Genomic DNA, 11,621 nt, shown 5'->3' on the forward strand with positions numbered 1-11,621 from the left:
AGTCTATGCAGCTTGTTCTCTATAGGATGTTCACAGGACACTACAGAATGTTTTGGGAGATTATGTAATATTTAAAATACTCAAATTATACTAAAAATGTATGTAAAATGTATTGAACATAGGCAAGTTTCAATACATAGATTTTGAGTGAATGCTTGCAACTTTGGTTCCATTCTCTCCACTTCCTTAAGGTGGTGTCCAAGAGTACATTTTTATAAATAAAAAGTTATAGTACACATCCCTAAGGGCAGCAAGTAGAAAACGTGCTAGGGAGACTCGATCTCACTTTGGAATCTATCCTGGGAGACAAATGCCTCTACAAATGGATTAGAGAAGACACTTTTAAAGAGGAAGATAATACAGGTAAAATCTGGGGTTTTATGAGAGAGAGAAAGAGGTAGAAGAAAAAATTTCAAGCTCGAACAGGGTCATCAGGTGGCACAATGCGGTCAATGCCTGCAAACTCAGAGGTAAGTATTATTCTCCCTGTTTACAGTTCCGTGGAGGAGAAGTGACTTGCCTGTGGTCATACAACAGAGCAAAGAAAAGGCTTGAGCTAGAACTCAGGCCTTTGTTAGGTCTCTCCTTCCTCCTAGCACATTGGCAAATTGCATGAGGAAAGTAGAGGTACAGTTGAGTTCATGTACAACAATAAGGCATTCAGGTAAAGTGAATGAGGGCAGAAGTTTTATGATTTAGGGAAGGTGTAAGACAGGAAAATATCTTTGTTCCCAATTAAGAAAGAGATCCCTTGACCATCAGTTAGAGATTCCCCCAAGTCCCTCTTTGCCATAAGTCACTGAAACTGAGATCCAAGGCATAGCTTCTGTGAGTCAGGAGAGCTTAACCCAGTGGAGAGATTTCAGAACAGGATATTTCCTATTTTGAGTATCCTGCTCATGCCAGTCATGGATAAATTTGCATCTGGCTTAAGAAATTACTGGATCAGCGTTGTTTTGGGTAGTTTCACTTCCTGCTGGGTGGGGTAGCAGGCTCTATAAAGAGATCCTCTGCTGCACGACTCTTAAACTCCTGGTACCTGAGCACTGATCTGCCTTGGAGAACCTGGTGAGTTGGCTTCCTTGAGTTCCTCTGTTCTTTGTGCCCTGAAATGTTGAGTTTAATCTGAATATGGCAAGTTTGGTGGATCCAATCCTATGAAAATTGACTTGATGCTACTTAGTGGATGAAAATTTAAGATTAGAGCACAATTATATGCTATTTTAGCTTTCTTTTGTTATACAGGTAGGTATCCATATGGACAGAGAAGTTAAGGGGTAACCTTTGATATGAAGAAGAAAAAAGAACAAAGTATTTTTCTTTATTCTCTGTCTTTCTAGTGTCCTTTACAAAGGTTTGTGTCTTAGCAGGTGTGAGAGACTACAATTCTCCCTGAGCAGCCCTTTGCTCTATGCCCAAGTCAGCCCACTTGGACTTTATAACAGATAATGATGATAGGAATAGCATATTAGATTACCCAGGGTGTCTGAACTTGTGACTGCCTTTCTTGAATTGGTTATTTTCAGAGAAATAAGATGCTTGATTCTTTATAACAGAGATAATTTATTTGGAAAAATTGTATGAGAAAACACAGGATTTCCTAGGGACAATGAAGCAATTTGTTAAAGTGGAAGGGAGAAACCAGAAAGTCTTGAAAAGGGAATTAAGAATTTAAATAATTTCTTGGAGATTGGAGAAATAATATGCCATGGTATTACACAAGCGTTGGCTTCTCTCTCTGGAGGATTCCCTTCCCACGAACACTGTTGTTATCATTTCTTTCAGATTCTGAGACTCCAGCAGGATGTCTTATCAACAGCAGCAGTGCAAGCAGCCCTGCCAGCCACCTCCTGTGTGCCCCACGCCAAAGTGCCCAGAGCCATGCCCACCCCCGAAGTGCCCTGAGCCCTGCCCACCACCAAAGTGTCCACAGCCCTGCCCACCTCAGCAGTGCCAGCAGAAATATCCTCCTGTGACACCTTCCCCACCCTGCCAGCCAAAGTGTCCACCGAAGAGCAAGTAACAGCTTCAGAATTCATCAGGACCAAGAAAGGATAAGGATATTTGGCTCACCTCGTTCCACAGCTCCACCTGCATCTTCTCATCAAAGCCTACCATGGATACACAGGGAGCTTCTTTCTCCTTAGCCAGTAATCTGCCCATGATGATCCCTGACAGCAAAAAGTTTCTTTTCTGAGGCTGCCATACTGCCACTGTCCAGGTGGAGACTGAGCAAAGGAAGTCCTGGGCTGTGCCAGCTCCCAGAGCTTCGGAAGAAAGAGCAGCAGCTCTCTCCCTGGGAACCATCAGAGAATTCTGTTGATGTGTTCTGTGTCTGTCTGTCACCTGGTCACGAGCTTCTACCACCTTTGCAATTGTCACTTATCTTTCACTCCCTGAATAAAGTATCTATGCATATATATTTGTGAATGGATCTTTTATTTTCAAATCTGCTTTATTAGCAATAGTATGTAATCTTTTGGATTTATTTCAATCTGTCTTTGATTCACAGCAGGATCTCACAATTGGAGTCATACCAAAGATTATTTCTGTATTATTTTAAACCCCTTTTATTTTCCCTAATTAGCATTTGATTGATTTGAGGAGGATATTATTCAACTTCTCTGAATTGACAACTTCTCTTTACTGCAAAGTGAGCAAAATAACATTTACATTACAAACTAGTCTAAGGCATAAAATTTGATTACTATCTGATATTTGGTTGGCACAATGCCTGAGACGTAATTAGCTGTCATTTGATAGAGTTGTATTCGCAGCAACATATTATCATTGTTTTCACCATCACCATCCTCCTCCTCCTCCTCATCATCATCACTCCCCACTACAACCACTACCATATTTGTTCCAGCAAGAGAGTGGCTTGGGTGTAACTAACATAGGAAATAAGAAGACTCTCTAATGTTATTTGTATTGATTCATAATACTTGTACACATTTACTGCATACATGTGATTTTTTACATGAATAGAATGTGTAATGATCAAGTCAGGATATCAGGAAATTTAGGGCATTCATCCCCTGCAGGATTTATCATTGTTCTTTATTGGGAACATTTTAATTCTAGCTATTTTGAAGAACACAGTACATTGTTGTATACCGTAGTCACCTTCCTCTGCTATCAAATATTAAAACTTACTCATTTGATGTATCTATATGTTTTTACTCGTTAACCAGTATTTCTTCATTCTCCATCCCCCTGAACACCCTTCCTTGCCTCTGGTATCTCTCATTCTACTCTCTACCTTTATAGATCATCATGTGTAGCTCCTACATATGAGTGAGAACATGCAATATTTGTCTTTCTCTGCTTGATTTATTTTACTTAACATAATGACCTCCAGTTCCATCTGTGTTGCTGCCAATGACAGGATTTCATTCTTTTTATTACAATGGACTAGTATTTCATTGTGTGTATATACATATTTTCTTTATTCATTCATTCATTAATGGACACTTAGCTTACACATCTTTTCTATTGTGAACAGTACTGCAATAACCGTGGGAGTTCAGGCATCCTTTTTGCATACTGATTTCTTTTCCTTTGGATAGATACACAGCAGCTGGATTGCTGGATTGAATAGTAGTTCTGTTTTTAGTTTTTTGAGAAATCTTCTTACTGTTTTGCATAGCAATTGTACTAATTTACATTCCCACCAAGAGTACACAAGGCTTCTTTTTTCTTTGCACCCTCTTCAGCGTAGCTTTTTTTAATCTTTTATTTTAAGTTCAGGGGCACATGTGCAGGTTTGTTATATAAGCAAGCTCATGTCGCAGGGTTTAATCGTAGCACCCATTAGTTATTTTTCCTGATCCTCTCCTTCTCCATACCCTGTGGTAGGTGCCAGTGTCTGCTGTTCTCTTTAAGGTGTCCATGTTTTCTCATCATGTAACTCACACTTATAAGTGATAACATGCAGTATTTGAATTTCTGTTCCTGCATTAGTTTGCTAAGGATAATGGCCTCCAGCTCCACCTATGTACCTGTATTCCATGGTGTATATGTACCATATCTTCTTTATCTAGTCTATCATTGATGGGCACTTAGTTTTATTCCACGTCTTCACTATTATGAATGGTGCTGCAATGAACTTAACACACGCATGTGTCTTTATGATATAGAATGGTTTATAATCCTTTGGGTATATGCCAAGTAATGGGATTGCTGGTTGGAATGGTGGTTCTGTTTTTAGTTCTTTGAGTAATTGCCACACTGTTTTCTTCAATAGTTGATCTAATTTACACTCCTACGAGCAGTGTATAAACATTCCTTTTTCTATACAACCTTGCTAGCACCTTTATTTTTGACCTTTTAATAGCCATCTGACTGGGGTGAGACTGTCTCTCATTGTGGTTTTGATCTGCATTTCTGTAATGATCAGTGATATTGGGCTTTTTTAATATGCTTGTGTACCACACATATGTCTTCTTTTTAAAGTGTCTGTTCCTGTCCTTTTCCCACTTTTTAGTAGGGCTGTTTTTTTTCTTGTGGATTTCTTTAAATTCCTTATAGATGCTAGATATTACACCTTTATAATATGCATAGTTTGCAACAATTTTCTCCCATTATATAGGTTGTCTGTTTACTCTTTTGATGGTTTCCTTTGCTTTGCAGAAGCTCTTTAGTTTAATTAGATCCTACTTGCCAATTTTTGTTTTTGTTGCAATTGCTTTTGGCATCTTATTCATGAAATCTTTGCCTGTCTCTATGTCCAGAATGGTATTGCCTAGGTTGTCTTTCAAAGTTTTTATGGTTATGGGTTCTACATTTAAGTCTTTAATCCATCTTGAGTTGATTTTTGTATATGGTGTAAGGAAGGCAGCCAGTTTCAATCTTCTGCATATGGCTAGCCAGTTATCCCAGCACCATTTATTGAATAGGGAATCCTTTCCCCATTGTTTTTTTTTGTCACCTTTTTAGATGATCAGATAGTTACAGGTGTGATGCTTTATTTCTGGCTTCCCTATTCTGTTGCATTAGTGTGTGTCTGTTTTTGTACCAGTGCCATGCTGTTTTGGTTACTGTAGACTTGTAGTATATTTTGAAATCAGGTAGTGTGATGCCTCTAGTTTTTTTCTTTTTGCTTAGGGATTGCCTTGGCTATTTGGGCTCATTTTTGGTTCTATATGAATTTTAGGATAGTTTTTTTTCTAGTTCTGTGAAGAATGTCTTTTGTGGTTTGATAGGAATCACATTGAATCTGTAAATTGGGCAATATGGTCATCTTAATGATATTGATTCTTCCTATTTATGAGCACGGAGTGTGCTCCCTACATTTGTGTCATCTCTGATGTTGTTCAGCAATGTTTTGTAGCTTTCCATGTAGAGATCTTTCACCTCCCTGGTTAGCTGTATTCCTAGGTATTTTATTCTTTTTGCCACTATTGTGAATGGGATTGTGTTTGTTAATTGGCTCTTGGCTTGTCTTTTGTTGGTGTATAGGAGTGCTAGTAATTTTTGTGCATTGATTTTGAATCCTGAAACATTGCTGAAGTTATCATCTGAAAGAGCTTTTGTTTTGAGACTATGGGTTTTTTTTTAGATACAGAATAATGTTGTGTGTAAACACAGTAGTTTGACTTTCTGTCTTCCTATTTTGATGCCCTTTCTCTCTTTGTCTTCCCTGATTGCTGTGTCCAGGACTTCCCATACTATATTGAATAAGAGTGGTGAAAGAGAGCATAATTGTCTTGTTTTGGTATTCAAGGGCAATGCTTCCAACTTTTCACCATTCAGTATGATATTGGTTGTGGGTTTTTCATAGATGGCTTGTATTATTTTGAGGTAAGTTTCTTTTGTATCTAGTTTATAGAGAGTTTTTAACATTAAAGTATGTTGAATTTTATGGATAGCCTTTTCCGCATCTATTGAGACAATCATATGATTTTTGCCTTTAGTTCTGTTTATGTGATGAATTGCACTTATTGATTTGTTTATTGTTGACCCAACCTTACATCCCAGGGATAAAGCCAACCTGATGGTGGTGGGTAAGCTTTTTGATGTGCTGCTGGATTTGGTTTGCCAGTATTTTGTTGAGAATTTTTGCATTGATGTTCATTGAGGATATTGACCTGATGGTTTGTGTGTGTGTGTGTGTGTGTGTGTGTGTGTGTGTGTCCCTGTCAGGTTTTGGTATCAGGACAATGCTGGCCTCATAGAATGAGTTGGGGAGGAGTTCATCCTCCTCAATATTGTGGAATAATTTTAGCAGGAATATTTGTTTAGCAGAAAACAAGAGCAGATACTAGCTCTTGTTTATATATCTGGTCGAATTCAGCTGTGAATTTGTCTTGTCCTGGGCTTATTTTTGTTGGTAGGCTATTTATTACTGTTTCAATATTGGAGCTCATTACTGGTCCTTTCAGGGATTCAAATTCTTCCTGGCTCAGGCTTGGGAGGGTGTATGTGTCCAACAACGTATTTGTTTCTTCTAGATTTTCTAGCTTATGTGCATAGAGGTGTTCATAATATTCTTTTATGGTTATTTGTATTTCTCTGGGGTCAGTGGTAATATCTCCTTTGTCATTTCTAAATGTGTTTACCTAGATTTTCTCTCTTTTCCTCTTTATTAGTCTAGTTAGCAGTCTATTTATTTCATTAATTTAAAAAACCCACCTCCTGGATTTGTTGATCTTTTGAATGATTTTTCATGTCCCAGTGTCCTTCAGTTCAGCTCTGATTTTAGGTATTTCTTATTTTCTCCTTGCTTTGGGGTTAGTTTTCTCTTGATTCTCTAGTTCTTTTAGTTGTGATGTCACGTTGCTAAATTGAGACCTTTCTAACTTTTTGATGTGAGCATTTTGTGCTATAAATTTCCCTCTTAACACTGCTTTAGCTGTGTTCCAGAGATTCTGGTATGTTGTATCTTTATTCTCATTAGTTTCAAAGATCTTCTTGATTATGGTCTAATGAAATATGTGGATTTGATCCTGTCATCATGAAGTTAGCTGGTTATTTTGCAAACTTATGTATGTGGTTGCTTTATAGCGTTACTGTTCTGTGCACTGAAGTGTGTTTTTGTAGTGGCTGATAATAGTCTTTCCTTTTTATATTTAGCTCTTCCTTCAGGAGCTCTAGTAAGGTAGGTCTTATGGTAACACATTCCTTCAGCATTTGCTTGTCTGAAAAGTATCTTATTTCTCCTTCACTTTTGAAGTTTAGTTTGGCTAGAATTGAAATTCTAGGTTGGAATTTCCTTTCTTTAAGTGTGTTGAATACTGACTCCCAATCTCTTCTGGCTTGTGTGATTTCTGCAGAGAGTTCTGCTCTTAGTCTTCTGGGTTTCCCTATGTAGGTGACGTGACCTTTCTTTCTAGCTGCTTTTAAGATTTTTTCTTTCATTCAACCTTGAAAAATCTGATGATTATGTATCTTGGGGATGATGTTCTTCTGTAGTATCTTACAAGGGTTCTTTGCATTTTCTGAATTTTATGTCTGTCTGTCTAGCTAGGTTGGGGAAGTTCTCATGGATGATATCCCGAAATATATTTTCAAGCTGGTTACACTCTCCTTATCTCTTTCAGGGACACCAATGAGTCACAGATTTTGTTTCTTTAGAAAATACCACTTTTTTAGGTTTTGTTCATTTCTTTTAATTCTTTTTTCTCTATTCTTGGCTGACTGTCTTATTTCAAAAAGTTAGTCTTCAAACTCTGGGATTCTTTTCTCTGCTTGGTCTACTCTATTACTAATACTCGTGATTGCATTAGAACATAACCGATCTGATAGAGCTGAGAAACACTCTACAAAATGTATAGTTTCTAGTGTGTTTCTCAGCTCTATCAGATCAGTTATGTTCTTTTCTATACTGGCTATTTTGTCTGTCAGCTCCTGCATTGTTTATGGTGATTCTCAGCCTTCTTGGATTGGGTTTCAGAACACTCCTGCATCTTATTGATCTTCCTTCCTATCCATATTTTGAATTCCATTTCTAGCATTTCGGCCATCTCAGCGCAGTTCTGAAGCCTGGCTGGAGAGGTCGTGTGGTCATTTGGAGAAAAGAAGGCACTCTGGCGTTTTGAGTTTTCAGAGTTCTTGCATTGCTTCTTTCTTATCTTTGTGTCTTATAGTCCTTCAATCTTTGAAGTTGGTGATGTTTGGATGGGTTTTATTTTTTTAATCTCATTTGATAACCTTGAGGTTTTGATTGTGGTGTAAGGTCAATTCAGATGACTGGCTTCATTTGTGAAAGATTTTGGGGTCCCAACACTCAGCTCCCAACTCCTGGACTGCATGCTGTAACTCTGGGGGAACTATATCAGGCTTGACTTTGTTCTTTGGCTCCCCCAGGTTAGGAGGCTGAGGTGCTCCCTGATCCCTGGTCACTACACTGTGATGAGTGGCGTCAGCCAAAGTGTTTTGTAGTGTGGTGGCAGCGGGGTCTATTCTTGTTTGTATGTGCCAGGAGCAGTGGCAGCATGGAAGGGTGCATACTTTTAGGCTGGAGCAGGGTTCTTGCAGGTGCTAGGCTACTTGCCTCTGTGGGGACATTCACCACAGTGGTGGAGGCAATGTTTCTTGGCAGGGTACAGGGTCCCTGCTGGCAACTGTGTGTGTGTGGTGACACTTGTAGTGTTGTTGGTGTGTGGATGGGGTGCTGGCTGGTGCAGGTCTGTATGCTTTCTCTCTGTGCCATGGGCAGGGGTGGTTGTTTGGGGTGCAGGAGTTTCCACTGTTTTCAGTGCCTAGTTTCACTCCCATGGCAGTGCTGGCACAAGGGTATACATTGGCATGGGCGGTGCACTGGCAGGGGTGGGGCTTCCTGGCTCTGTGCTTGCCATGGCTCTGTGACTGCAATGGTCATTGCCAGGGATAATGGGCTGACCATACTCTTACTGCAGCAGTGGCAGGGCAGGATGCACACACTCACATGTACTGGTGAGGAGAGGAAAGCAAAACCCATTCATGTACACACATGCCAGCAAAGTGACATGGAGTGTTGCTCTGGGCAACTTCAAATTTTCTACTTCTTCATGATTTGGTTTGGTGATAGTGTATATCTAAGAGTTTGTTCAACTGGTTATCTGATAAGCTGACAGAATTGTTCATAGTTTCTGCTTAAAATTTTTTTATTTTTGTAAAATCAGTAGTAACGTCCTCACTTTCTTTTAGATTTTAGCTATTTGAATGTTATATCGTACTTTTTCCCTGTAGTTAGTCTAAAGATTTTTCAATTTTATTGACCTTTTCAAAGAAATAAAACTTAATTTTATTGATTCTTCTCTATGGTTTGCTTGTACTTTATTAGTATCTCTACTCTAGGCTCATATTTACTTTTCTGGGGTTTAGAGTACTTTAATTTTTGTAGTTTCCTAAGCTGTAACATGAGGTTATTGATCTGAGATATTTTTCTGTCATTAAAAATGTATGTGGGCCAGGCACGGTGGCTCATGCCTGTAATCCCAGCACTTTGGGAGGCCGAGATGGGTGGATCACGAGGTCAGGAAATTGAGACCATCCTGGCTAACATGGTGAAACCCTGTCTCTGCTAAAAATACAAAAAAATTAGCCAGGCGTAGTGGCAGGCGCCTGTAGTCCCAGCTACTCGGGAGGCTGCGGCAGGAGAATGGCGTGAACCCAGGAGGCAAAGCTTGCAGTGAGCCAAGATCACGCCACTGCATTCCAGCCTGGGCGATAGAGAAAGACTCTGTCTCAAAAAAAAAAAAAAAAAAAAAAAATGTGGTTCTGGCTATAAATTTCCCCGTTAGCACTGCTTTTGCTGCAAACCATAAGTTTTGGTTTGATGTGTTTTGTTGTCAGTAGTCCCAAGCAGTTTCTAATTTTCTTTGTGATTTCTTTTTTGACCTGTTGGTCGTTTAAGAGTTTGTTGTTTAATTTCTACAAATTTGTGAAATTTCCAGTTTTAATTGGGCTATAGGTTTTTAATTTCATTTTATTGTGATTGGAAAAGTACTTCATATGATTTCAGTCTTTTAAAATATATTGACTTGTTTTCTAGCCTAATATGTGCTCTATCCTGGAGAGTGTTCTTCCATGTTCTCTTGAGAAAACTGTAAGGGATATCCTGTTCCTTTTGGTTGGAGTATTCTATATTTGTCTGTTTTTTCCAATTGGCTTATATATTTAAGTCCTCTATTGTTTTTAACTTCTATCATTCTATCCACTTTTGAGAGGGAAGTATTTGAGTTTCAACATTAATTTCAACCTATTAATTTCTTCTTTTAATTTCTCTCACTGTATCTTTTTATATTTTGGAGTTCTGATGTTCAGTAAGTGTATGTTTATAACTCCTATAATTTCTTGGTGAATAAATCTCTTTATCTTTGTAGTATTTTATAACAGTTCTCAACTTAATGATGTCTAATGTTAGTGTAGCCACGTCTGGTCTCTTTTGGCAATTTACATGAAATATCTTTTTCTTTCCTATTACTTTCACCTCATTTGTGTCTTTAGCTTTAAAGTCAGTCTCTTTTAAACAGCAAACAGTTGAATCTTTTTTTTTCTTTTTGATTCCGTTCTCCAGTTTGTGTTGTTGGGGAGAGTTTAATTCAATCACATTTAAAGTACTTACTGATAAGGGAGGTCTTCTTTCTGCATTTACTCTTTTCTGTATATTGTTTGTCTTTCAACACTTTCTGATTTATGATTTTTTTTCTACTAAAACTATTTTATTGCCTTTTTTCTTTTGTGTGTACTTGAAAATATTATTATGTGATTTCAATTGGGATTATGTATAATATTCTAAAGTTATAGTAATTTAATTTGAATTAACACTATGTAACTGCAATAGCATAGAAAAGTTGACTCATACCCAGCTGGCCAACATGCCGAAACCCTGTCTCTACTAAAAATACAAAAATTAGCTGGGTGCGGTGGCATGAGTCTGCCTGTAATTTCCGAGGCACGAGAATCGCTTGAAACCAGGAAGCGGGGGTTGCAGTGAGCCAAGATCATGCCACAGCATTTCAGCCTGGGTGATGGAGTGATGCTCTGTCTCAAAAAATGAAAAAATGAATAAAAAATAAAAAAAAGAAAAGTTGACTCATACAATCCTATCCTCTTTTTATGTTGAGTTCACAAATTATATCTTTATACATTGTGTGTTCACTAACACAGATTTGCAATTATTTTGTACACATTTGCATTTTAAATCTTGTAGAAAATAAAACGTGGAGTTACAAGCTAAAATTACAATAATGCTGGCTTTTATGTACCTGTGTACATTTACCAGAGATTTTTGTGTTCTCATACAGTTTCAAATTTCTCTCCAGCATTTTATTCAACCTCAGAGGCTCTCTTTATCATTTCTCATACAGAAGATCCAGGGGCAATGAACTGCCTTAAGTTTTGATTTCCAAAAACATTATAATTTTGCCATCATTTTTAAGGATAATTTTGCCAGCTGTAGAATTCTAGGTTGAAAGAATTCTAGGTTTTCTTTATTTTCAATATATCATCCCACTGCCTCCTGATCCTAAAGACTTTTGGTAAGAATTTGGTCAACTATTTATTAATAATCCCTTAGATATGATGATTTACTTCCCTCTTGCTGCTTTCGATATTATCTCTTTTGATAGTTTAATTATAATGTGTCTCAGTGTGGGTGTCATTGAATTAATTTAACTGGAAGTTTTTTGTGCTTT

At 37.9% G+C, this 11,621-nt stretch overlaps 1 protein-coding gene across 1 annotated transcript; it reads left to right on the forward strand.

Moving 5' to 3' along the window:
* Positions 1-1,691: 1,691 nt before the first annotated feature.
* LOC130541076 (small proline-rich protein 2D-like) lies at positions 1,692-2,420 on the forward strand. Its single transcript, XM_057300871.1, has one exon. It carries the CDS (start codon positions 1,805-1,807, stop codon positions 2,021-2,023), a length of 219 nt encoding a protein of 72 aa, XP_057156854.1. The 5' UTR covers positions 1,692-1,804; the 3' UTR covers positions 2,024-2,420.
* Positions 2,421-11,621: the final 9,201 nt, after the last annotated feature.

Source organism: Pan paniscus, chromosome 1, assembly GCF_029289425.2.
Source record: "Pan paniscus chromosome 1, NHGRI_mPanPan1-v2.0_pri, whole genome shotgun sequence".
Taxonomy (NCBI): Eukaryota; Metazoa; Chordata; class Mammalia; order Primates; family Hominidae; genus Pan; species Pan paniscus.

Coding starts and splice junctions, on each gene's coding strand:
- LOC130541076 (XM_057300871.1), top strand. CDS start 1,805: ATGTCTTATCAACAGCAGCAGTGCAAGCAGCCCTGCCAGCCACCTCCT.